The 27,997-nt window shown below is 41.0% G+C and overlaps 2 protein-coding genes across 4 annotated transcripts; one reads left to right on the top strand and one right to left on the bottom strand.

The window, feature by feature from the left end:
• Positions 1 to 4: 4 nt before the first annotated feature.
• Positions 5 to 8,033, top strand: fbxl9 (F-box and leucine rich repeat protein 9). 2 transcript variants are annotated; one of them, XM_088417517.1, is made up of 11 exons: positions 5 to 348; positions 1,059 to 1,160; positions 1,278 to 1,412; positions 1,605 to 1,784; positions 2,847 to 3,152; positions 3,252 to 3,468; positions 4,290 to 4,447; positions 4,534 to 4,749; positions 6,162 to 6,374; positions 6,448 to 6,665; positions 6,761 to 8,033. In XM_088417517.1, exons 1-11 carry the CDS (start codon positions 295 to 297, stop codon positions 6,921 to 6,923), a joined length of 1,962 nt encoding a protein of 653 aa, XP_088273643.1. In that variant the 5' UTR covers positions 5 to 294; the 3' UTR covers positions 6,924 to 8,033. The 2 variants fall into 2 exon arrangements, with proteins under 2 accessions (XP_088273643.1, XP_088273644.1); XM_088417518.1 differs by having other exon boundaries at positions 6,448 to 6,673; positions 6,761 to 6,897.
• Positions 7,444 to 27,803, bottom strand: elmo3 (engulfment and cell motility 3). 2 transcript variants are annotated; one of them, XM_088417515.1, is made up of 21 exons: positions 27,567 to 27,803; positions 25,008 to 25,154; positions 21,667 to 21,707; positions 21,503 to 21,575; positions 20,773 to 20,823; positions 20,415 to 20,584; positions 19,298 to 19,397; positions 19,078 to 19,229; positions 18,890 to 18,968; positions 18,391 to 18,441; positions 16,870 to 16,986; positions 15,552 to 15,674; positions 15,373 to 15,477; positions 15,022 to 15,130; positions 14,793 to 14,929; positions 11,228 to 11,391; positions 11,005 to 11,117; positions 10,834 to 10,938; positions 10,646 to 10,725; positions 8,702 to 8,782; positions 7,444 to 8,623 (listed from the first exon to the last, which is right to left on the bottom strand). In XM_088417515.1, the coding sequence occupies exons 2-21, from the start codon at positions 25,083 to 25,085 to the stop codon at positions 8,411 to 8,413; spliced, it is 2,142 nt and encodes a 713-aa protein (XP_088273641.1). In that variant the 5' UTR covers positions 25,086 to 25,154; positions 27,567 to 27,803; the 3' UTR covers positions 7,444 to 8,410. The 2 variants fall into 2 exon arrangements, with proteins under 2 accessions (XP_088273641.1, XP_088273642.1); XM_088417516.1 differs by having other exon boundaries at positions 25,008 to 25,110.
• Positions 27,804 to 27,997: the final 194 nt, after the last annotated feature.

Here is a 27,997-nt window from a genome sequence, read left to right as displayed (position 1 = left end):
CACCGGCGCTCAGCTGATCTTCCTTGGAACCGACGAAATAAATAAACTGGCGTCTGTGGTAACAGCGCGAAACAGTCAGATGCTTCTTCTTCCTCGTCTTTTATTTTTAAAGTGGTGTTTTGTAGCTTGCCATTGCTACAACTATGGTCATGCCACATTTCTTGTACAGAAGAGCTTGCTTATACCTATAGCCTAGCTATAGCTCGTGAGCCGTTCGGTTAGCTTCGAACGTGATGCGTTTAAGGTCTTCGGTCCTGTCTGCTTGACACCGGCTGATTGAGCGCAAACTGCGTGATGGCCAGCAGCGACGAGGACGATTCGCTCGAAGCACCCGAGTTGCCTCTGGAGGTCGGTCGACTTCATTTAAATACATGCGAGCAAGCTAGGAAACACACAGCTCGCGTGAGGGTTTTGTTTACAGAAGTTCTTTACGTTCACTAGACCAAGAACATTGAAAGGAAAATCGAAATGCCAATAAAAAAATCCGACATGAACACAAACGTAACACATCGTTGTTATCGCAAGTTAACTTCCCTTTCATGTATTTAAACCGATCAGCTTTCGTAAAAAAATACCACGTTCATATCGTTCATTCTGTTAAATTAAAGTCCTATCTTGTACAGTTTTAAATATGTTCTTCATTTTTGCTTAAGTTGACGTCTATTTTTGCAATGTACTACATATTGTTCCAATAAATTTTCTAACGCTCTTCACTTTTCAAGTCACAATATTTATTTTTAAATGTAAAATTTTCTTGAACTTATATTGCGTTCTTTGCTTTTTTGTTAAACCAATTTTATGACTTGACTTTTGTAATGTGGCAAAATTTCTGTCAATAGATTAGCAGTTCATTTTGTCAAATTGATGTCTTATCTCCGTTTTCTTAATAGTGTAAATTTTATTACTATGCATTTAGTCTTATTATTCTGATTTCATTCTTGTAGAGTATTTTTCTCACAGTGCTCCACATAATAGACATTCATGCTGCATTTTGCACAGCATTATTTGACATTGTTATCAATGTTCTGTTATAACAATGTTCTTGCCTTTCTTTCTAGATAGTAGTCTACATCCTGAGCTTCCTTGGGACTTCAGACAGAAAAGAAGCATCACTAGTCTGCCGCAGCTGGTACAATGCCTGCCAGGACTTGTGTTTTCAGGTCATTTGTGCCATGTCACTTGCTGAAAAATTCACATCAGCAATAATATTCAATGTGTCATGTGAAAGCCGTGCAGGTGAAAATCAAACTTTTCCCCGTCTCTCATTTTGTGTGTAGAAAAATGTTGTATTTTGCTTTCCGGCTTCAACCTCATCTCTGGAGCTGGTTAGGAGTCTGGAACGAAGGTCTTGCTGCAGCCTGATCATCAGCCAGCTGGATGGATTCAGCTTGTCCAAATCTCTGCTGCTGGAGGTCAGTTTTTATTGATTTTTTTTTTATTTCTTTATTTTGTGGTGGTGATGGGCAGGGCAGAAGATGCATCAAAAACAGATCCTTAGAAAACTTTCATTCACAGTGCAACGTGGATGAATAATTCAAGTGTAAATTAAGAAGATTTCAAATCCATTCCTCATGTGTCCACCTTGCCTGTATCACCAATCCCAGGTGGGCCGAAGTGTTGGCTCCAAGTTGGACAGTCTAGCACTGCCTGGCAGCAGTGTCACTGAAACCTCCTTGTTGGGTCTCCTTCCTCGCCTCACATCCCTCCGCAGGCTCGACCTAAGAGGCCTGGACAGCCTCTTCATGTCCGGAGCGTTCCTCTCCAGGAAGGAACACAGACAACAGGTTCGAACTTGCAATACTCACGCACGTTCTCACAGAAATTTTCTGTGTGTGATTTTCCGTCAAGTATATTGTTTTTATTGCTCAATACTGAGTAGCAGGTTCTGAATCTCAGCCTCTAAACCGGGGATGCCAAAACTATTTTGCCCCAAGATTTACTTTTTGAGTAGCCAACTTCCTATCATCTACTTCATTTTTTATTTGAACAACTAATATTTTAATGGTAAAATTCAAGTTACTATGTAGATTATTTGTAAACGAAACTTACATTTAGAGACTCCCTAGAGTCACACAATCTGATGTGACTGAATGCTTACTGCCCTGTGTTCATTTTTTGACAATATTGTTGAAGCTATGGAGATAACACTATTGACACTATTGACTGTGTAGCAAAGTTCAAGATTTTCGTTTTTAGCTGATACAAATTCGCAGTGACTGAACTGTACTTGCATCTTGAAAACACTACCATGTCGCTCAGACATGACTCTTGATTTGAATACTCCCACGTGTTTCACTATGCGCAGTACCAGAGCTTCCTTTATTATGTGTTCTATAGAGACTTTTGTGAGTACCATAGGGTAAGCAAACTTCAGACCTTTATAATTTATCATTGGAACATTGCACTGTGGCGAAGAAGCGAGCTTTGCGTTTAAATGTTTTTCATTTATTCACACTAGTGCCACCTCCAGGTGAATTTTGTTACTGTAATTTGTACTTATTGTCAAGTTTTGTATCTTATACATTAACAGAGGTTACTTATATAAAAACAAACAAGTGGCTTTTTTGTAACTCGAAGTGCAGTTTTTTTCCCCATTCTATGCTGGTGTGTCAGTTGCAATTTTTTTTTTCTGGTACAAATAGATGGAAATACTAAATTGTCCATTAGTGTGATTGGTTATTTGTCTCTGTGTGCCCTGAAATTGACTGGTAACCAATTCCGGGTGTCCCCCTCCTACTACCCGAACCCAGCTGAGATAGCCTGTGACCCTTGTGAGGATAGGCGGCTCTAGAAAACGGATGGATGCATGGATGGATATTAAAAACATATTTTCCGCTGTATTCCAGGTTAAATCAGCCCTGTGCGGCCTCGAGGAATTGGACCTATCCGACCTGCGCTACCTCTCCGACCTCACCTTCAATCGCTTGACGGGCTGCACGCCTCAACTCCGCCGCCTGTCGTTGGCAGGCTGCCACATCGCTTTTGAATTTGATCCCTACTGCGGCTGCCCGGTGGGAACTGTTGAGGTTTCCTCGGCCTTACTCTCACTGAGGAACCTGCGCAAGTTGCTAACGGATCAGAGTGCCACTCTTGTTGCTTTGGACCTCAGCAGAACTTCCATCACCCCAGAGTCCCTTCGCACTATTGCCCAGGTTAGGAAACGTTGCATCGCTGAAAAAAAAGTACAGGAATATACATTATCCACCACTCTTGTGTAATTTGAGGCCCCTGTTATATGACGTTTGTTACAGGTTGAAGGTTTGGCCTTGGAGGAGCTGCGTTTGCAAAGTTGCAAGGAGCTGACGGACTACTCGGTGGAAGTTCTAGTGAAGCACCAGCCAGGCCTCCGGAGACTGGACGTCAGCGGTTGCACCGAGCTGACCAGCAGGGCGGTGGTGGCGGTAGCACGAGGCCTGAGCTCCCTTACGCACCTCTCTTTGTCACGTGACTGGAAGATCACTGAAAAAGGTATCTCTTGAGACCAGCGTTTGATATTAACACTCAATGTTTGTATAGTGAAAGTAACAAATCTTTGGGTTTGATGGGTTATGATTACATTATTTATTACACCCCTTCAAAATCCGGTGGTTGCATAGGCATGCTCTCCCTTTTAGACTGTAACTAGTGCCATAGGAAATGTTAAATAGAGACATATAGTTGTCAATACGCCTGTAACTTTCACACGGCATTCCTGGTAAACAGGTGCCGCAGAAACCTAACAGTAGAGCCCATGCCTTTTGCACTGATTTTGTGAGAACGGGACATTACGGTTTTCCCAGTTGAGATAATAGGATGCATGGCGACCATCAGTGCGACAGTGCGACACAACTGCCGCCATTTTAAAAAGGCATCATCTCTGTTGTTTTTTTGAGGCATATGTGAGCAGAGCAAAATGTATGCATATTGTAACATAAAGGTGTTGAAACTGTGTTCTGATTATTTGTATTTATTTTCTTTTTATAAGGAATGAAATTGTGACATATTACCAAACCCCATATAAGCAATATGGTGCAGTTATTTCATGCAAATCTGTAAAAATGTCATATTTCTTCTATACTTAACTTGATCATTACAATTAATAAGGTTAAAAACACAATTTGTACACTCGCTGTCTACTGATAAGATAACGCCGAATCACAGCTCATCCGTTTTCCAAGTTTGGTCATGTGAGATTCTCAAACTGAGCTGCCATTGGTCCAATGATATCAAATTCATTACAGATAAAATATTGACATATATCTCCGAATACTGCTGGAAAAATGTTTTCACGGTGGTCTTGTGGTCCGCAGGCTTGGCCGACCTGGTGTCGGTTCCATCCCTGCGGAGTCTGGATCTTTCTGAGTGTCTTCATGTCTGCGGGGTGGAGATGGTGAAAGGGTTGTCGCTATGCCGTGCTAAGCAAACGCAGCTGGAGAAGCTCAACGTTCGTAGCTGCACTTACATGCGGGTCAGTTCCGTTCAAAGGCCCCGCTGAGGAGACAGTGTAGAATGAGGACGGACAATATTTAAAAGCCTCCCTTTGTCTGGCTTCAGGACGAGGCCGTTTTCTCCCTTACTCAGCTTCTTGGCAGCACTCTACGTGAACTGGACCTGACCTCATGCGTCAACGTGACCGATTTGTCCGTGCGCGCCATCGCTACCTACCTGCAGGGCCTGGTGGTTCTGCGACTGGGCTGGTGTAAAGAGGTGACCGATTGGGGACTGCTGGGGATGGTGGAGACCGACGCGTGCCAGCCGGACGAGGAAAAAGTGAGTGGTGCAAGAATCTAAATGATAAAATATTCAGCTTGAATTATTTTTTGTACCTATTTCCTCAAAATCAGGTGTCAACCAGAAATACAAGTTCACATGTCGGTCATATATTGTTATGTGTCATGTGTTAAATGCGTAGAATAACTAGTCATTCTTACTCCCAATCATGAACCGTCGTGAAAGTTGTTCTACTTTGAGCGGATCCTCGCCCTTGTCCTTCTCCTTCTTTTATTGGCAAACCTTCTATTTCCTTTTTTCTCGTTTTTATTTGCGATTGACATACCAAACCAGAAACCCGCTCAGCTGCACACAAATTGACATCCAAAATGTGCTTTGAATTACTTCGGCAAAAGTTTTGGTCCTCTTCTTTCCGTGGCAAAAAGAAACATGATGGCCTCCATCTGAGTGACGCTCCCCCTGTAATAAAAATAGCGATTACTAGGCCCACAATCATATATAAATAAAACAGTGTTGATCATTGGATTCAAGTGAGGAGGGAAAACCAGAAAATTTGCAGGATACCGTCCCTCAAAGACTGGAGTTCGACACCTGTGGGACTCGATATTAAACTTTGTCCCTTTAAAACAAACAAACAAACAAACAAACAAAAAACTGTCTTTAGGTTGTGTGTGAAGTAGCAACATCTGGTTGTGAAGTAGCAGCATTGCTTGTAAAAATTAAGATTTGCTCCTTTTTGAGTAACAGGTCGGTAATATGGTCTTATCAACAAATGTCATGATATATATCAAACATCATGATGTTATGGAATGGATTTCTGAATGTTTTTTAAATGTTTAGCGCACATTAAGACGGATGGACAATCATCAAATATCGGCCATTTGGCCAATTATTCTGGGCTGATAATTGAAGAGCTCTAATAATAATATTTAAATAGCCTAATAAAAAGGAAAGGCTTAGGGGCTGATTCCAAACTTTTGACTGGTACTATATATAGTGTGTAGCTACTTAAGTGTTTAAGAAGTACAATTCACATTATATTCGTTTCATCAAATGTGAAGAGTTGAAATGATAAGGCCACAGATTGTACCTGCATTATTGTAATTTGATTTAGGACTTATGTTTACGCCACAACAGAATTCTATGACTTTATCGCAGTAAACACTTAATTTAATAACTAATTGAAGTAGATAGATTGGGATTTTATTAAATTGTTCATTTTTCTGTAACGTAAACATTACCTATAAGTCCAGTACGTTTGGGTATAATAAATTGATATTGTTCATTGTAGTACAGATTTACTTTAATGATTGTCTTTGTTATTAAAAACACATGGGTAGAGGACTTGGAAAAGGGCGGTAATATGTAAATTAGACCCACTGTTACGCAGCAGTTTCCTAATGTTCCCATGAAAGTGGTGTGCTTTCATTTGTCCCCACTCCCCTGGACAGGAGGACAAGGGCCCCCGGTTCACGCGCACCTTTGGCAACATGGGCTTCTTCAAGCCTCCGCGCTTGCCCTTTGAGGAGCGACCCAAGCTAGTGACGCCGGAAGACCTGGAGCAGTTCAAAGGGCAGGCGGGAGCGTCGTTGTTGGCGCTCAGCAGGCTGCGCGAGCTCAATTTGTCCGCCTGCTGCAAGCTCACCGACAGCAGCATCACACAGGTCTTAATCTCCAGTGCTTGGCTTCAAACTCGAACAGAAAACGAGACTGATTGTTTGTGTCGTTCACGCACAGGTGGTGCGCTTCGCAGACCTCCAACATCTCTCTCTGTCCTCGCTGCCTGACATCACCGACGCCAGTTTGTCAGCTGTGGCCCGACGCTGCCGCGCCCTCACCAGCCTGGAGCTGAGCCACTGTGCGCACATCAGCGACCGTGGAGTGGCGCAGGCGGCGCCGCACCTCCACAGGCTGCAGCACCTCCACCTCTCGGCTTGCGGCAACATCACAGACAAGTAAATCGGTGCTCGGGCCTGTCCTTGACCACAGGAGGTTTGCGCAAAATATTGTGTTTTAACATGTACAGTATTTGTCGTTTGGATATTTGCAGATCTTTGCTGCTGCTGGCTCAGCACTGCAAGCGACTGAAAACACTCGATGTGTCAAAGTGCAACAAGATCTCGGTAACCGCTGTAGACCACCTTCAATCACAGTTGCCCTTCTTGGAAAATATCCACTGCAAGCTGCCTGGTGGGACTGAATTCTCACTCTGATTTAAAGTCTCAAAATGTTTCAACAAGAAAATCTGTATTAAGATGTATACAATTTTCTACATCCCATAGCATTTCAAATTCATTTCCCGATAAACCTAGCTGGGAAGAAATCAGTTGAGCTATTGGCTTTTTTGTCACCAATGGAACCACATGTATGGTGGCATACAGAGGGCAAGCACACTGCAACCAGCAGAACAAACATAGGAATGAGGCAAATAAACAAAAAACAGCTGCAAACAATAAATGCCACTTTAAAAAAATGCAGCAAAAAAATCAGAACCTAATGCAGTGTTTGCATTTTTTGTTTGCAGCTCTTTTAATCTCTGGGGGTTTGGCCCTTGTAAATTTACTTCCTTTTTTTGTGATCGTGTCATTTTGCTTCTTTTTTCGGATGTCTTTGCATTTCTTGCAGTTTTTTGTTTAACTCATTTTAACTTATGTTTGTAGCGTGCAGGTCGGCCACCATTCAAACGTCATTAATATTGCACATCTATGAACAAAAACAGCCGGAAACTGTAACTTTGATATTTACATGTAATATGTTCTTAGTTCACAAGGTACAAACATACAAACGAGTCCAAAAGTAATGTCAGAGTCATTGTCAGCACAATGTTGGCATTCGACAGGGGACAAAGTTGCCACAACATTCCTGCTCCTGCATCATTTCCTCACATAAAATCAATTTTAAAAATTATAATGTTCATATGAATCAGTCTCTGTGGGACTTCCTGCTCTAATTACCTGACTAAAGTTCATCACTTTTGTTGATGCTGTTAGCCAAAACCGTGGTCTAAAACTGTACAACGCATCAGACTGAGGTTGTGTGTTCTTATATATATTTTTTTTATAAATACAACAATGGTACAAAATTGCATGTGTACTAATTTTATAAACCGAAGTACTCATTTTGGCACATCAAGCCTTACTAACCGCAGTGTGACAAATGATTTTGCTCAGCATGTATTCTACAGCCATGTGCATCGCATGTCTTTCGAAAACATGATCTGCTACACGGATTGGTGTGTACACAGTGGTTGACCTATTTATTTATTTATGCAGAGCATTGTCCAAGTTGTGATTTTGGTCAAATGTTCTATAAATTGTAGCAAAAAAGGGTTAATTTAAGCTATATCTTGTAGAGATTAAGCTCAGAAAGATAGATGGGTTTTCTTTGTGGTTCTTCGGTACTGTATAAAAAAAAATCTAAGGTACTATACTTACTTTTCCACATAAAATACTTTCATTCATTTTACTGAGTCTATGAAACTTTGGAAAATATAGGTTAAAAGAAAAGGTAAAATTGCACTTCAAATTGTAGGTTCAGTCAAGCTGTGTGGATGTTAAGGATGAGCACAGCAGCAGTAGGAGCTTATGAACATTTGCAATCAACGTTTAAAGTAAGAGCTCCCCCACACAAACATACAATCTTCTATCAAACGCACACCCACACACACTATCTACACAGGCACACATTTGTGATATGCCCTCTACTGTTCAGTTTGACTAAAGTCGTAGCAGAAGTTGTAGTTGCTTGGCGGCTTAGGGACAACGGGAGCAGTTTCCGGGATGGGGATGTTCTCCAAATCCAGGAGGCGGAGCTTAATCTCCATGGACAGGAGGATGTCCAGCTCGCTGCGCATGGATTCGCTCCTCATTTCCCGGCCCAGGAGGACACTTAGTCCATCTGTCCAAAGGCAGAACTGACATACACACAGACCGACAGTCTACAAATGGACAATTTATGATGCTTGTTTTTGACATTAATCAGCTGCGCTTACATCAGTTCTTGAGGGGGCGATGAAATTGAGGCTGTACTCCTCCATGTCATAGGTGATACTAAACGCTAGGTCCAGCACCTCCTACACGAAACACACGCAGGGCTGTGAGCCTTCATGTACCTTACATGATTGTTTCCCAAGCCCTACTGAACGAGCGCACACAATTTATACAGAAAAAAAATTCATAGTACAGTGGTACCTCGGTACTCGACCGCCTCTATACTCGACCAAATCGGTGCTCGACCAAAAAATTCAAGTAGGTAATGCATCGGACCTCAAACAGATTTTCGGTTCTCGACTAGCCGAGCCGAGCCGACCCGAACGCGCTCCTCGGCCCTTCTCGGCCAGCGGGTAAGCGCCAGTTCAACTCAGACCGCCAGCGGAGTAAGACGTTTGTTCGAGTATTTCTTGCCGGATTTAAACTTTTTCGTGTTGCTCTAGCCCTTAATAATGGGTCCAAAGAAAGACAGTGATAAGGGGGAAGGCAAAGAGGAAAACAATGAGGACCACTATTGAACCGAAGAAGGAAATTATAGCAAAATATGAACGCGGTGTACCTCGCGTCGCAGTTAGCTAGCGTCATCATGGAAGGAGTAACTCCTTCCCATCCTCTCCACATCCATTCCTGTATGCCATCAACCACTCTCCAAAACGTAAGTAAATGATACAAAATGGTTTATAATGCTTTATTTATCTTTATCTTTATCTTTATCATGTACTGCTTGTGCACATTTACTTGTGCACACATACTTTCCATTATTTCTTATGGGAAAATTGGTTTCGGTGTTCGAACAAATCGGTGCTCGACCACCACCTCAGAACGGATTATGGTCGAGTACCGAGGTACCACTGTATACCGTTCACAATGAAATGTCACAAAAAGTGTTATGATTGACTTGTCAAATATTGAAGATACCCTTAGTTATTTAATCAATTTGCTTTTCTTGTGCATTGAGAAAGCATCACTGGGTGTACAGTATATACAGTACATGCAGTAAATAACCCTCTTAAATCTGTCGATACTCTGCAATATTTAATGCAATGTAAACAGGCGAACTGACTTGAGTAATCTCTTGTTCGAGGAGCTGTGAGTTACCCCTTTTCGATCCGAATATGTGGTCACGTAAACACGTTTAGATGGATCATTGGGTTGTGTTCCCCGCATGCTCTAAGTGCAAGTAACCCAGTGTTTTGGAATCAAAAGTACTAAAAAAATAAGTTCCTAAAACATGTGCTGTGTAAACCTTGCTAAGGGCTCCTCTCTTCTAAACAAGCAAGCCGGAAATGACTAGGAATGAAAAGGAAGCCAGTTCGTTTCTTAGTGGTATGAATGTGTTACATTGATAGTAGAAAGTATAAAATGATGTCTAATTGACGTTTTCTGCACGTCGCGGTCTCGATTGGGGAGCCATTCATTAATATATTTTTTATGTTTGTCTTCTAAAATATTGTAAGTGGTAAGAACATTAGCATGTCGGGAATTTGCCAAACATTGCGTCATATGGAAAAGCCTGACAATCATTCAATTAAATGCTTATTCCCCTGAGAACACAAATATAAACATGCAGATCACTACACTGAAATACTTTTGACTAAAGCAATCACCTCTATCAAAGCTATCAATCTGAGTTTGTTTACTCAGTTGCCAGCTCCTTCGCTCCATTTCTGCCCCTCTCCCCTCCCTCCTCACTTTGCACATCCATGTGACTTTTTGTATCTGGGCCCCTTACAAATGTAGTACAACTATATAAAGATGACTTCCTCTCCAGAAGTGAAGGGGGCGGACGGCTCTTTACAAAGACCCGCGTCCCATCGTTCACAGTCAAGAGCTGTTCCGAAAACTGTTTGTGAACGTCATTCGTTTCATTATTATTTTTTATTATTTGGACAGAGTCGCGTAGACTTTTTATGTCCGCTCACTGTACAAAATAGCGGACAGCTCACCTTGTTCTGTTTGCCTTTGTTCTCCTTCATGTGAGGGCACTCCTTGCCGACCAGTAGATTTTTGATGTCTGCGACTGGGACTGAACAACGAGCAGAGGTCATCAATAATAAATAAATCACTCGGCTGTACAGTATATTCCTTATATGCTTTTCATCGCCAGCCTTCCACACAGGCCAACCACACTCACTCTTTTCTTGCAGCGTTTCGATAGGTGGCGTGTCCGAGTCTTCCTCCACGTCGCCGTAGTGCAGCATTTTGTGATTGGGCGACAGACGGCAGTACCACAGTTTGTCTGGGGGGGGGCAACGGCCAACACCGTGAACATTCAAACATCTTCTCTCTTGAGTCCGTCACTCACCTTGTCTGCGTCGACTGCTAATCTTTTTGAACATGGTCCCCTGACAAAGCCTGTTGAGTCTTTGCTGGCGAATCAACTCAAGCAGCTCAGGCTTCAGACGCTCTTTCAATTCACTGCCCAGACACACGCACGCACAAATACGCTTCCGTAAATGCTTGATACCCCTCCCACTTTGCCTTTTGGGCACTTTCAGCATCATGGTCATGCTGTTCCTTCAACTCACAGTACGGGCGGCGCCAGTTTCTCTTCTTGGTGCAGTCGCTCCGTCTGCCGCAGTTTGAGGATCTCGCTGTAGTTGAGAGCGTTGACTTTGTTCTTGAAGAGCTCCAGCGAGGTGGGCCTGGTAGACAGTGTGCGCGTGATCTGCTCCCGCACCACCTGCATCACCTGTACCACATCCAACATGGTTATTACGCAACAACTGGCTCATTATTTCTTCTACACAGTAAATGGGTATAGTTGAAAAAGGAAGCTTTTATTCTAAATGCAAGGTTTTGTTTAAAACGTGTCAACAGTATGATATATAAATAAATAAATTAATTAATAATAAAGACATGCAGTATATACAGGATGATACTTTTGCTATGCTGTAAGGTCACAAGCTAACAGCCAGTTGGTTGACTTCCCCCAACAGCAATTTCCCCAAACATCTGTCAATCAATGAAGCGTGGCGCCTTTTATTAACCTACTTCACAGTCATTGGCCACGCATAATTACATTGATCAATGATTCCTAAAATATATTTTTAATTCAGCAGCACCAACATAATGTTCAACACTGCAACAGACACATTTAACCTAAAAATTATGAAACACTAATATGTGTGACGGCATGTCCTGGACAATTCAACAACTACATCATATTTAATATAGAACAGAGATTCAATTCTAAATCAAATTTCTCATATCAGCCATTAACCTCCAATGTGCCTTTTAAAGTCAGTTCACTGATTCCTGCAGCAACCAGTTTACAATGTAAACAGCCCTGACTTTGTGTCGTTATGAAATACCTTTGAAATGAAAAGATTCACAACAAAAGAATCTGAGCAGTTTTGTTCTGAGCCCATCAGCATTGTAAAAGGTACTAGTTTTTATTTCATTTTAATTGTGAATATGACTTTTTGTTGTCTTGACTGATCTTATTTTTATCCTGTAGGAAACAAAAAGAATAACACTGAGCACATTAGACAACTGAACAATGAAGTAAGGTAGTTTTTCCTGGTCTGCATCTATCCAAATGGTTGCTAATTGATGCCACACCAATAAGACATGGAGTGCGCAGGTGAATGCATGCCTACTTGTATTTAATATGTATGTGTGAAGGCTGAAGTTCGAAACAGACAGTTATTGAATATAGATGAACTTTGTGGTGCTACACTTAGCTGACCTACATCATTCCTCTTCACACGCAATTGGACCGAAATTTACATTTATTTACATCGTGCATACAAAGCAGAGGCCTTCGACTGGATTACAGTTTGCCCATCCAACAACAGTCGACTGTACACAAACGACAAAACCAACTCCATTATCATATTCCTGACGGCCCACCACGTCACTTTTAACGAAGAGTCGTTTTAAACTCGTGAAACAGATGGTATCAATTAAGATTATAAACCAACATACAGATTCATCTTACCTCCATTTTTACTCTTTACAGTACAAAACAGTTTAGCAAATATTCCAACTGTGTGTCGAGAGAGGCCGCCTGCATGACAGCAGCAGAGGTGCAGGTCTGCTTGTTTGGCTATTTTGTCAACACACACCCTGATACACACACATGCCTCCAACCCATCACAAGCGGCCAACCCGTCAGCCAATCAGAGCCATGACCGGCAGCGAGAGATGGCAGCTGTCTCGCTTTCCGTAAAACGCCGTCAACATAGGCGCCAATGTCCAGACACGTGTGCAATAAAGTTTACAGCAGCGAGGATAGAAATTTCAGTCTAAAAGGTTTTTGAATTTCATTCAATGATCGCCTTTTTTTGCTACTTTTCGCTATGGCATAGAAATCATGTACAGATGTGGCTCGACTGAATGCTCAACATTACTACAGTATTGTTTAGACATAAGCAGTTTTAAGCAAATTTGATCTCCAATGTTTAATGCTTTAACGTGACACTGCGTAAGATTGAGACTGTTTCATTAAAAATGAATACATTAAATTATACATTTCAAAAATTTGCAAATAAGTGCTTTCTTAACGACTAACAGTATCTTTTAAATAAAATCATAGGTCTAGTTATCATTAAATGATATTATATGGGGGGTGGCACTCCTACGGAGGTAGCCATATCTGTTATAGCTATGGACAGTAGGAGGAGTGTTTATTGCTGCATTTACTGTAATGCTCCTAAAGCTCCCACAGGCACATGCGATAAATTACACATACTCTCTTCAACTTTTGGCAGCCATAATGTGTGTGTATGTATAAACATATATACATATTTCTATACACACACACGCATGCACCTATACATACTATACGTATAGTTGGTGTTTAGCTACTGTACATGGAGATGAGTATGAATTTGCATTGCACCGTAGGCGTCTTTTGCTACATACGATATTGCTGACTATTCCCGTTCACGTTCACTCATGAATATATGATTTTATTCATGTACAGTGAGCAGTTTGCATTTTCACATCGAATAGTTGTTGTGCAGGTATCACATACACTAATGTTGCTCATTCTGCTCCGTGTCACGGCCGGATATTGTACATATAATTTTGGATCCTTTGATTGAGTATACTATGCTGTAGTAAAACCAGTTTCAGGACCATAAGCACGCATATAGCATTTTATTAACTAAATAATGGAATCTAACGTTCAAATTTGTGATATCATTCTCCCATGACGTTTCTATCTAATTTACGTCCTGCCCTCTCAGATAATGTTTCCAGAGGTTTTAACATTCCCTCTGTTGTTGTGTAATTACTGCTGATGCTCAGAGAACTTTGTTTTCCTTATTTCCTTCTCCCTCTGTTGCCGCCGCCCACCACGCTTCCCTTTGTCCACCTAATGCCCTTTTGTGCTTGCCCCGAAGCCCCCTGGGTTGGGAGCTGAGAGTAAAAACAAAAGGCCTTGTGGCTCGCTCCTAAAAAGGTGAAAGGGTCACTGAGTTTTACGGGCGTCCGGGGAGCACTTGGTGGGAACAGGGCGGCTGCGGGTGATGTGGAAAGGCAGATGAGGACAAAAGCAAAGCCGCTTTGCCTCTGAGGATGATTCGATCAGACAGATTGTCATTATATCTTGTAGACAAGTCCCTGCTGCTTCAAACTTGGCTCCAACCTCCACCATTGTACAAACATGACAATGCCTTGTAAGTTCACTGAGTCGTCCTTCCTTGAAGGCAAGCATATAAACAAGGCTGCGCATATGTATTAAGGTCCTAAGTGCAACGTATAAAGAGGTCTTGAACTATTTCAGTTTCATTTTTGTAAGCATGACCCGATTTCCCAAAGCAGAGAAACAATGCTGCTGTCTCCTCATTTAAGCAGCGGTTTAAAATCTGTCATACTAGTAGGCACAGTGTCCATGTGATTCTTTCGTTTGACCGATCCCAGAAAAGAACTGAGTCGTGATTGGTTGCTACCTGGCTCTTAAGCATGTGATGTCATTTTCAGTCAAGGTAAAAATGTGTTTTTAAAGGTATTAGATGTACATAGAAAATATTTAGTTTTCAGGGTAAATATGGCCAAAACATGGCCAAACATTTGGCCAAACATTTCCTGGCTGAAAATGGCATAGCATCCCCTTTAATGTCTAAGCTCAGCTATCAAAAGCACCTTGCCAAAGTCCTCTTGTGTAGCTCTCATCTCCTTCCAAGTCTTGTTGAGCAGCTGGATGCACACACAGAAAAGCTCTTCAAGCAGCCGGTCCTGACTGAAAAAGATGGGGTAGTAGTCTGACCCAGTCTCCGAAGCTGAAAGAAAGAAGACACAAGGTTTGTCGACCATCAGTCACTGCTCTCATTCCCGCCCAGCTAACGATTTGTAGAACTGCCGGCAGACTCACGGGCTTCCCCTATACGAAGGATTTCACACAAGATGAGTGTGAGTTGGATGCTGCTCCGAGCAAAGGGACACTCGTGCTTGTCCTCCCTGCTGCTGTTCTCCAGGACAAACTGACATAAGGATGTATGTTGTCAAGTCACAATTGAAAACATCTGTCATCATGATATAAAATAACATACACAGTATGGAGATATATTTTGGCATAGCTGAAGTGAAAATGAGTAGAAGTTTCTCTTTCACCTAAAATAGGAATGTCTCAACTTGGCTGCTGTCAGGGTGCCCTTGAGTGAGGCACTCTGCTTTTTTTAAGCACACGGAAATCTTTAGTGATTAGAAATAAAATCATACTCACCCTGCTGTAAGCATCCGGATTGCGAGCGGCAAAATAAAGCATGGTGTCCAAAGCTAAAAGACCAGGAGGTGTTCTCACCAGGTCCTGACCAGGATTACTATTATTCTGGAGATGCAACAAAAGCAAATATGAGACTGACTAGGAGAAGACCATTTACATATTTTGGAGCTGAAACTTACAGAAAAGCCCAACTTCTTGAACTCTTTTGCGCAGAGAGAACGTCGTCTCTCGTGACTCAGACTGTTCTCACTCTCCGTTTCGAAGGCTGCCTGCCGCAGACGGTGAAGGATTTCTCTCTGCTCCTAAGTAAAAAAATCACATTTACTACACAGTGGTCTTCGCTGTAACTGCAAACACATCATGTAAAGTGTTCAATCCCCAATTATGCGACAATAATTACTTTTCTGCAGAATGTACACTAAAAAACTAAATATTATTTTACAGCAGGCGTTTTATACTTTTTTTTGCCCTGAGATCTGCTTTTCCAGCAGCCCACCTGTATGGTATTTGGGGTACATGGTATACTCCCGAATCTTTGAAAGGAGCTATTGTTGATAACCAGTAACCCTATAACCAGTGCAGCAAATTCAGCTCAGCACCAAAATAAAATAAATTAATATCGCTTCTCTTGCAGTGATATTACCAAACTGTGTCTAAAGATGTCACAGTTTAGTAAACACCATGAATGAAAATACACATCTAGGCTATATCGCATGTATCGCATCACGTGTTCAGATTCGTCCAACTGCAATGAGAGCTAGTGTCTTATTCGCTCAGCTTACTTAGGCTTGCAGTACTTATCGCTTTTACTTTCAGACAGGGAAGAGTAAAATGACCCAGACAGGATGGACACATTTACCGGGAACTAATTAAGGGAACTTTTTTTTTTTAGCTTGTTGACCCAGAAGTGCAATGTGACATATGGAGAATGCTTAGCCTGTCAAGCCACTGTATTTTCATCAAACAGCTGAACGTTGTGAAAAAGCCAGCCAATTCTGCTAAATAAATTGGAGGATATCAAGTAAGGTATGGAATAATGGCCCTTGGTATACTTTTATTCGGAAGTTCCTCCTGCTCGTGACAGCTATCCACTACTTGATCATCTTTACCACCCAGCATGAGCAGTGGTTGACGTAAACAACGCTGTGCTCTCAGTTTTATTTTTTGTTTCGTTTTCCTCAATTTTCCCCATGTACTGCAATGTCATGCCGGCCAACAACAATAGCTTGGCAGGCCACCTATTGATAGCGATCATCTCAATGTGAACCCCGGTTTTACAGTATATCAGACATGAGTGATGTTTTGTAACGATAGAAGATTGAGTTCATTGTTAATCATGTGCTGTGTGGAGGCAGACTTTAAAATAATCAATATCATACTATTTAATAACTCTTAACTATGTCAGTCACAACACAAAGTCTCCACTTCGGTCACGTGACAAATCCAAAATATAAAATTTGTGTCATAGTCCTAATACTTATCTGTAGATAGACTCACCTGGCTGTAACAGTCCAGCGGTGTCTTCATTCGCGGCTCAAGATGATTCAAAGTCACAGACTGAAGAACATAGAGGTAGTGGGCCATCTTATCCTGGACTGTACCATGGATGATATTCTGTAACAACAAGTAACTTTCACCATCACATTTTTTTTCATAATGTAAACAAGAATTCATCTGATTATATATTTAAAGTACGATTATTGGAGGTATTTAAAGTTAGTTTTAAAGAGAAGTGAAGATGAGATAAGCAGAAAGTTGACTGTACAAAAATGAGCAGTAGACCTTCCGTTTGTAAGTAGCAGTTATTCTTACAGTTGAACAGGGTTACAGTTCTTACGACTGTTATGTAACTAAATTTGTATGTTGAATCACCAACCTTTGCACAACAGCAAAGTCATAAATATCATGATTTCCATACTATAGTTACTTGCAGGCCATGAATACAAAATAAACCAAATGAAAAACAATACTGTATGTATGGAGACAACTGAGCATGCTTGCTTGTGACGTCTGACAATGTATGCGTGCGCTGTTGTGCAAACTAGTGCATGCCATCTGTGAAGTAAAAATGCTGAATGTCAAAACTGATATTAAAAATACCTGTAAACGTTAAAACGATATAAAGAAATATGAACATCAACATCAAATTCTTACAAATGTTTCTGTCTGGTTTGGAGAATAGTTGTGACGGGTGGGACAGCCAACTTAAAATTTTGCCAAACCTATCATGCACACATGCACTTATTTTATGGCGTTATATTTGTGCCACAATTACGCACGCGCGGAAAAAAAAATTGAGCGGAGAAAATCAAACTGAGCGAGCGAAAACAGATTTTGAGAGCAAGAAAAAAACTATTGAGCGCGTAATGATAAGAGTTTGAGCGCGCGCCGATGGAGTTTGAACACAGAAAAAGAAATTGCTCGCTCAAAATTCCTTTTTGCTCGCTCGCAATAGCATTCTCCCGCTCAACATCTCGCTCTCGCTCGCGATACTCCTCCCTCCCTCGCTCAACATCGCGTTTGCTCAACATCGAGCTCTCGCTCGCTCGAGTCGTCCTCTGCGCTCGCTCAGTTCTGTTCACGCGTTACGTTTGTGCCACAAAACCAGCCAATCAGAGCTTGTAAAAGCACATTGATTGACAGCTTTGTATCCAATGAGATCGCGTGCGTAATTGTGGCACAAATATAACGCCATATTATTTCACCTACCATGGAGACCTGTACATTATTGTAGGTATCTGTTCATAACCTACCCACTTACTTGTTCATACTTGTGCTCTGCCTCATATGTGCTGTTTATACCTTGTTTTTTGTGTTAACTTGGTACTTATTCCTTTATTACGACATTCGTGTGGACAGCAATGTAAGAATTTCGTTGTAAGGAGAAACATGTTTCTACACTGTGCACATGACGATAAATACTTTGAATCTTGAAATTACAAATTCACTATCAAACTCCATTGTATTTTTTTCTTTTTCAGTGTGATTTTGATAAATATATACAATATCAACACTTACCTTGTAAATGTACTGACGGAGATTCTTTTTATTCAGGTAGGCAAACATTTCCTGGAGAAAGAGTACAAAACGATTTTTCTTCCGTTATTGTAAGATCGGGCTTTTAACACTGGGTGGCAGTAGTGAGATCGTAACATAGCAAACAATTGCTGGACACCATCAAATTGACCTCTGTGATAAAATCGTCCATTGCTGCACTATGAAGGGTGGATTTGTGAGGGGAAGTGTGAATGTTTGTAACAAAGCAAGAGAGAGAAAATAGGAGACAGGCAGTTGAATGACGAAACTGTGAGTACACAATGAAAGCAACAGCATCCACAGAGAAGCATTGAATGAATCGCCTGTGGAGGAAGTGTAAGCTGACTCGCCACAATAAGATCTGCTGCCTGCTAAATACAGTGCCAGTGACATAGTGACTTAGGGGCACAATAGCTGTCTGACTGGTGAATGTACAGCACGCATCAATGACAATCTTGAGAAGGAGAACCAAAATGAGCACCTGTCTGTCGGCATCCCCAGCTGTCTGCAGCAGAGCTATAAGTAGAGCCATAGCTTTGGTCTGAATCTGCTGATTAGTCCTGGTAGTAGAAACACAAAGCGGCGGTCCACATTTATAACCAGAATGAGCAATAGCGAGTGGACAAAAATGTTTGGACATTAATGGTAGTGAAGAGTGAGGTTACTCACATCTGGAGGTGAGCGATGAGCCTCTCCATGGTCACCACTTGTTTGACCTGCAGGAAGAGGCTGTGGCTGCTGAGGACCATGCTCTCCAGGATGTCTAAACACACCTGCTGTATCGATGCATCGCCGTCCTTGGCGTTGACAAAGCAGGCAATCTGAATAAAGAGAGAATACGGTTAACATAAATTGCAACAACAAACTGCACAAAATAGAATGGTGGCACCTTCTCGATGAAGATTGACGAGAGGTTTTCCCAAGACACTATACCGTGATCCATAAGTTCCATGAAAGCTGTCAGTGTGTGAGTCATGATCAGAGCACTCCTGCATATAAGAAAAAAAAGAAAAGACCTAAAACAGTGCTTTGCTATTTCCTGTCTGATTAACTCAACTTTGGAACTATATTTGTAGTGGTAGATAGATTGCGTAAGATGGTATGCATTCTCATCCTGTTCTTGTACAAAGGCTTATTCCGTGCTTGAAGCACCACCTATGACCTATGACGTGGTCTGGAGGGGCGAAATAGAATTTAACAAATCAAGGTATACAATGCTTTGGAAGGGTGTCACTAGAATACAATTTAGGAATAAGTTGCTCCATGAATAATTCGGCCTGAATTTGAAAATATATTTGTATTTTTTTTTTTAATATTTGGGAATAAAATTGAATACTACCTCATTCGAGAACCACTGTTTTGGACAACAACTAACTCATTCAATCCCCCCTAAATTTGTTCCTCTTTTTAATTTTTGAGACTTATTCATATGTTTTTAGTTTTTTTCCCAAGTGTTTGGCTAGAGAACGGTCTAAAAGAATTAAGTACTAAGTGTAATTGATTACTTAAGATAGTTAAGTATTATGGTACTATGTTAATTTAGGTAATTAAGCACAAGTAATTAATTACTTTAAGTAATTTACCGTAGTACAAAATAATTATGTAGTTGGTGACAATACTAAAATAATCAATTCCTTAAGGCAATTAAATACTCATAGATTACTATAGTACCTGGGATTGAATGTCTGAACTCATTAAAAAAAAAATACAAAAAAAAAAAAGTGGGGGGTGGATAAATTTTTTAGAGATTGAATGAGTTAATCAATTTAAGGACAAGGCAGCATGGCGGTGGACTAATAGCTTAGCATGCCTGCCTCAGAGCTTTGAAATTCGGATTTGAATCTTGGAGAGCCTAGGAATAGAACAAACAGAACATTCGAACTGAAAGATGTGCTAACCAAGAAAAACTAGAATGCCAAATATATAATATTCTTAATAAGCATTAAAGCAGTATGATCGCAGTCTAGTATGGGAAATCAGACGAGTACACAAAAGAGAGAACTAACTCGCTGGAGTCTTCCACTATCTTGACCAGTAAGAGGTGTCCATCTCGGCTGATAAACTCCTGTGCGAATGTCACGTCCGTGGAAACACTTGCAAGTTGCTTCAAAGAATCGCAGCGCACTCCCAAGTCCATGCTTTGGATGCCCTTAAACAGGTCCTCCGCACAGCGACCCTAAATTACCGGAAAAGGGGGTTGAGAAAAAAAAAAAAAACAAAATAAATTCTTTCAACATGCTCCCAGGATTTTAGGAGTGCTTCTGCAATGCGTGGCGTAGTAAAAGAGAGGTTGCGGACAGTGAGCCAAAGAATGTGGGACCTGAAAGAGGAGCGTGACTTAGAGGCTGGTGGATGCAGACTCACCGGGGCCTTGGTTAGACGCAGAATGCAGCCGTTCTTAATGTCCAGACGGTTCTACAAAACACACACAAGCGAACACTTTGGGAAACTCTACAGCACACTTAGACTGTGAGGTGACCATACATGACTTTAACATAAAAGCCCTTGCACAGCTTCTGTAGGCCAGGAATTTTGTCACTGTTCTGATGCATACTAGTGAAGGAGCGCAAAACTGTTAAGACCATATGGATAAAAATACTCTACACTTTAACAAAAATGACACCACAGGAATAGCATTCCACAAACTTTGGGGTTTTGGAATGTGCATGTGTTTTTTTTCTCTCCATTTAACCGGGAGAACTTGGCTCTTTATCTTTGTTGAGATAATCTCAAATGTGTTTCATGGGTTTTGTATCGTCATACTAGTTTATAGAGCGTTCCTACTACTAATTTTGAGAGAACAAGGAGAGCAACAATCCCCTCCCTTGGGGCAAGATGTGCTGGATCGTGTGGTGTATACGTATGCAATGCACACGTTACAAAGGCAGAAGCGCTGATTGTATTTTTAGCTTTTTCCCCCCCTTGTCTCTGTCCTCCTTCTGATACAAACAGTACTTAGTTTAACACTACTGGTGAAGTAGCCATTAACCTTCCTTTGAAGGAACTAGCTGATTTTCTTGACATAAACCTAATGAATGTCTAAGGAGTGACTCAGAGTCCTTAAACACTCAAATTAATTTAGCTATTTACTCACCGATTCGGTGATGTACGTCTGCACTCCATCGGCATATTGAAGCGCGTAGTTTTCATGACCTGGGAGATTCCAGCTACACATGCAGAATATGTACATTTGTGAATGCACTTTACTCAAAATGATAACAAAATACATCAAAAGAAATGGTTCATGGGCAGACTTACCCATCACAGACTTCCTTTATAACAGCAGATAGAGGCTTCTTCTGCTCACAGACAAGAAAATGGCTCACAGTCAGCTACTGTAAAGTAACTTCACATACTATATACCAACTATCATTGTCATTTATCCTATAATGAAAATGAAAATACATGTCACAGTGAGAACATGGCGTTCATAAAGGAGTAGCAGAGTTTTGTTTTTCGTGAAATCTGACCAATTATGCCCTTTAGAGACTTGTGCGCATGTAAAGTAAATACAAGTCAGACATCTACCATGTCTGACACTCAGCTATCCTGCTATTAGTGGTCAGCCCGGCGGTCAAGCAGTCAAAACGTTGTCAAGAGTGTGTGGTACGCCCCGTGGCTGCTCTGTTATTAGTGGCAGCAACCGTGTGTCGACCAGTCACATATGGAGGGAGAGAGACAGCTGTGCCCTCTGGATATGTCCTGATCATGTATCCCAAAACAATGAACACATATGATGTAAATGAACCTTTAGCAGTGTATCAATAAAATAATGCTTGATTTTAAAATGAAAAGCTATCAAAAGAACAGTACAAAGGAAGTAGTGATAATCCCTTTAAATCTGACACTCAATTACACGGAGTTCATTGAAACCTGCGAATGCCTTTTAGGGGTAATATCTCATTCCACCACAAGATGGTGCATATCTAATACTTGGTCAACTACAGTGGGCCCCTGGTTTACGAACTCCCTCATTTATGAACTTTTCAACTTACGAACGTAGACCGCGGCGTTTTTTGTCCCCCTCTTACGCACAAACCTTTCGTCTTACGAACAATCCAACATGCCGGTCAGTGTGTACAAACCTTTCGTCTTACGAACAATCCAACATGCCGGTCAATGTGTCCGTACAATTTTTTTCGCTTTGCTGCAACAATTAAATCAATTGTTCTCGCATGTCACGGTAACGCCGACAAGCTATTGCTCTTACAATGTCACAGTCACTGTCTCAGTCACGGTGTTAGTCACGGGGATGCCGATATGCTATTGGTCGATTAACGTCACGGTCCCGGTCTCAGTCACGGAGATGCGGATATGCTATTGGCCGGTGTCACGTCAATCACAGAAAGGCCCATATGCTATTGGCCGAACGCCTTCATCTAGCTTGATGGCACAGCTGGTCGGTGTGTTGTGAAGTCTTTGCAAACTTTATCTGTTAGACATGGCTTCTAAAATTGCTAGTGGCGGTTAAGGAAGAAGTAAGAGGATGATGACAAAAGAAATGAAGCAGGAGATAAAAAAAAATACGAGGGAGGCGCACGCATAGTTAACCTTGTTCGTGAGTATGGCCGTAACCGCTCGGCAATCTTCTAAGGGCAAGACTTTCCTTGCCAGGGGATGGACATCGGTCAACAACAAAATGGAGAGGCTTCTTCTATTATGGATTAAAGAGAAGGAAATCGCCGGTGATATGTTCTAGTTTGAGAAAAGTTCTCGTTTAAGAAAATAAATAAATAAATTCTGCGGGTTGGTCTCTGCTCCCCTCCGCCTCCACCCAGCTCAAGTCACGTCGCCCCAAAGGTAAATGTAATTTTTCCTTTGTATATTTATGTTATTTAATTTAACTGTACAGTTGATTATGTTACTAATTTTTAATATGTGTATAAAGTCGTGATGTTTTTACCCAAGGTTTTTGCACGCGTTGCACGCATTCACTAATTAACATAGGTTTGGATTGCCCGTCATACGAGCAGTTCGAGTTACGAGCGTAGCCGCTGAACGGATTAAGTTCGTAACACGGAGTCCTACTGTATATGGTATATTGTAGGCTAGGAGTGTGAGGTTTAATCAGGCAAGATGATCTCATGAAACATTAAAAAAATGAATAAGACTAAGCACTGTTTTATTCCGTTCGACTGTCTTTGCGCTTCACTGCACTTCTAGAAAAGTTGTACAACCACAAATTTGGATTGGGGATTTTTTTTTCTTACTAGGTTACATTTCATTGTGTTCATTTATTTATTGATTGATTCATTCACAAACTCATGTATGTGTTCTATACAAAATACAGTATAAATTTAATGAACACATGGAAAAAAGATGATAGAAAATCTCAATTCATTTCATGCAACTTAAAAGGAGCTGGACCATGATATTTTTACACTTTCCACAGTTAAATATATGCAAATAAATTACATTTGGAACATTGGCAATTGAATTTCTTATTAAATGAATTTTATGGTACTGACATTTCTAACCAGGAAGTTAAACATCTTGTGAGCGGACCGTGCTTCTCACCATGTAGCTCCCATGCCCCCTATATGCTGTTGTTCAATGCCGCCGGCCACAAAAGGGTTGACACCCCTGGTATAGGCTTTCGGGTGAGAATCGAAATAGAATAAGCAATGTCTTGGTATGCAGTAAAATGTAAAAACAATTATTCACTTTTTCATCTCAGCATGTACTATGTTTCTTGCTTTTTATGTCATTGGAGTGTACGCGTAGAGTCATAGACTGACATAACTAGATGTTTTCCATCGGACGAGCTTTTATGTTATGTTCCAATAAGCAAAGGCTCTGCTTGTTAGAACGCTTGGCCTCAATGCTAACTTTCCCTAATAAATTGTTATTTTGCTAAAATTGCATCATGTAAACAAATTGGTTGAATTTTGATACTATTTAGTTCCTTACATTTTGATAGATTTGATAGTACACAGGGCATGGCAGCTGTGGGATCTGCCCTGAAGATGTTGAACTTCAAAAGTTGTCGCAGAACAATCAGTGCAATGTATACATACAGACATTTGGAAAGGGGGCAACATTTTTTCCTCTTTCTAGATGAATGTAAGTGTCATTAGCTTTGAATTTTGAGTACCACTAAGAGTCCTACAGATCCTTTAATGTCACGAGTTTACAGTTTGACCTTGCCACTTTATCTGTTCAGTCTGCCCAGTGGTTGGAATTGAATTCAAATTTATATTATGGTTATTTTCTATTTCTGGTCTTGTAAGTCCACGCTCAAAACGGTACAGGGATGACTTAACAGCATTGGGTTCAATTCTTCATGTAAATATTCATATTTTACTCATGCATCAGGTTAGAGTAAGATGTTTTGACTATTTGCAATGACTATGGTTCTTTGGAGAATGTCTTCTCTATGAAGTAACATTGCTACCACATGAAATCTTGAACTGCACTGAAAATCAATGTGAATTGAATTGGGCCCCCTGTGACTCAAAACATTTTTTAAAAATCTGAATCGATACCTAGCACTAATAATCAATCCCTACAGAAGACACAATCAGTTGAACATTAAATGTAACACTCAACTGTTTATCATTGAAAAAACAGTGCTTGTGTCTTAAAAGCATGTGTATTACCTGATCAAGTCGTATAAGCTGAGGGTAGGCCCCTGGCATCTGAATGGCTATCTTCACAATATCTTTTTGCTGCGGCATTTTGGCTCCTCTGGACTCCACCGCGCTGTTACCAAAAAGGCCAATGAAATCAAATGTGGGGAGATACACCTGCACATGGAAGACAATCTTGATTTTGTCATATTAATAAAATGTATATGGAGTAGTGTCTGTAAAGTATGTGATCACACAACAAGATGCCGTATTCATCATGGCAATGAACTTGGAACCTTGCACAGAAGAAAAAAAAATCATGGTCAAATGTTTAACTAAAAGCAGCCATGTTCAGCTAGTTTCTCTTAAAGAAAAATCCCGTTACTTCTCAAATGACTCATAGAGCTCAATGAAACTATCTTTTCCAGTACAGACCAGTAGTATGTTCCTCTTTCATCATGCATTTATGGTGAACTGCACAAAAGTTATCAAGCTCACAACTGTTGGCGCATACACTGTGTGGACTTAGTCACACTAACGATACACACTTCCTCCTCAACCTTCAGACAGCACTCCCTGAGGGGACAGAAGAAACAGTTGTTCCCACTGACTCTCCTCCCCCCTTTATCATTCACTCTCAGCACATACATAGGCCAATCCAAATCCTTCTACGTGCTCATGAGGTCATGATGACACAGAGGAGTTCAAACTTGTGCCTGCTTGTGTTCAGAGCAATGAATGGACCCCGCCCTGTGCGCGATCTTTGGGATAGTTCACATACCAAGACTCCCCTCTGGAAAAGAAAGCTCCCTCTTAGTTTATTGCAGCTCCTGTCAAAACAAACCCCATGTCTTCACTCATCCTGAGGCAAACTATTAAATAGTCAGGCTCCCCTTATTTTTTTCAAGTGCAACATGTTTTCGAATCGCTCACAATGACTGTGAAGTGAGGATGCCCAGGAGTGTTAAGAAACTTAAATGTACAGTTGCAGCAAAGGCCAATACACAACAATGAAAGTTTTGCCTTAATCCAGACGAGACTTTATAAGAATGGGAGATTGTCCTGAACAATAGATGAAGAAGATTCATTTCACAAAGGGGCAAATCGGGGTTAGTGACACATAGGTATGTCATGCCTGAAGAGGTTTACAGGGGTGAACGAATGGTGATGTATTTAAATAAGCACTCTGCAGCATCTTAGGGTTGGATTCCACCTTTATGAATCAATACAAACTCTTGAGACACACACACACACACACACACACACACACACACACACACACACACACACACACACTGTGTCTGAATGATAACCAATCCAATGTGTAATCTTCCTTTATAGATTTTGCCTTCTCGCAGTCTTGAAAAAGATAAATAGATGGGTGACTAGAATTAATATTTCTGCAGTACTAGTTTAGTTTCATCCTGTAAAAGAGTGAATGCTCCTGGAATAAAATGTTCCTCCAGATGACGACAAAGCACACTAGGCCTGCCTGTCAATACAAGCTCATGGAAGATCCAGCCTTCAATGAAAAAAAAGGCCCATGATATACTTAGGCCAATGCTCAACTGCATATCAAAACAAAGTTAGCTAAGGTTGTCATCGATTGTCTCACTCACCAGATGTGCGGCATTTCTTTTCAGTTTTGTACAATTGGTGCATCGATAAAACAACTAGACAGCGTTTGGCATAAGAAAAACACTTAATGAATCATAGTTATTGTCAAATATTTCAAAGTACAACTGTGAATTAAGTGTGAAGAGTTAAGAAAACTTTATTCTACCCACGTAATGCTTTAATGTTTAAGTATTTAAAGTGTAGTAATCCCAAGGGAAATATTATTTAGGTCGTTATGGGATTATACTGTACAGGTCTTGTTGCTAATTGTACCAGAATCAGTACACAATAAGATCTTAGGCCAGCTCCCGTAAAAGCTACTCCGGGTGTCATTAAACACAAAACGACAAGTTAAGCATTGGCCAGTCAGTGTTTGTGTTTTTCTATTGCCAGTTGGCTTTGGTAAGCATTATGCCACAAGTAATTCTTTTTAAACCTGTTGTCTGCAAGTGTGTCTCGACGCCCAGTGCCCACCTACCAGTTGCCTCTCCTTTGTGTGTGTGTGTGTGTGTGTGTGTGTGTGTGTGTGTGTGTGTGTGTGTGTGTGTGCGTGCGTGTGTGTGTGTGTGTGTGGGGGGGGGATCTCAGATGGCCAACATTTTTAATCTGACAGGCTGCTGCTACCGCCGCCACATACACACACATACGCACACACACATAACTACAACACTTAAATACGATTGTCATAAATTGGATTACACTGCGAAAATAATTATACGGACTTCCAACGGTTAATCAAAAATGGTTGTTGTGATCAGTTACTTACAATGTTGCTATTTGTTTATCCAACTATTAATGGCAGTCAACTTTAGTGGAGTCAAAAGTGTATTTACGTTATGGCGTGAACTTTTTGGCTAAGCGGGAAATCAAAACAAAACGTCAATAAAGAGGTTACGGTTAATCATATGAGTTTAACTCCAGTTACAGCTTTGTTGGGAGAAGTGTATGGAAAAAAAAGATCCTGGGTCCTACCTGGTTAAAAAATCTAAGTAGAGGATTTCTCTCCTGAAGGGACCGTTGCCTTCGCAGCGAGGAACATTTGCAGCGATCTGTTCTCTACGCAAGAGGGGTAATGTCGACCTTGAAAAAGTCACTCCTCAAAGATAAATGCCCAAGCTACGTACAAAGCTGTTCCCAACCCTCGATCTGTGCTTTCTTGAGTACTTCGATTAATTTAAAGTTCCGGGTTAGTTAAGTACTCAGGCAAACATTTTCCTTGTGCAAAGTGAACGGATTTTGAAAAACCCATTCCGGTTGAGACTTTTCAAAATAGACTGCGGTGTCCTGTAACCAATTATTAAATATTTATTAAAGTGGTGAAATTCCCTGTTTTGGCCATTGCTTTTCAAAAAAACTATGCAATTTTCTTTTATTTGGACTCACATCGTTCAATAACCCTGGGC

This window comes from Hippichthys cyanospilos, chromosome 6 (assembly GCF_059441005.1).
Source record: "Hippichthys cyanospilos isolate Australia breed blue-spotted pipefish chromosome 6, RoL_Hcya_1.0, whole genome shotgun sequence".
Taxonomy (NCBI): Eukaryota; Metazoa; Chordata; class Actinopteri; order Syngnathiformes; family Syngnathidae; genus Hippichthys; species Hippichthys cyanospilos.
This window is presented reverse-complemented; position numbering and strand designations above follow the sequence as displayed.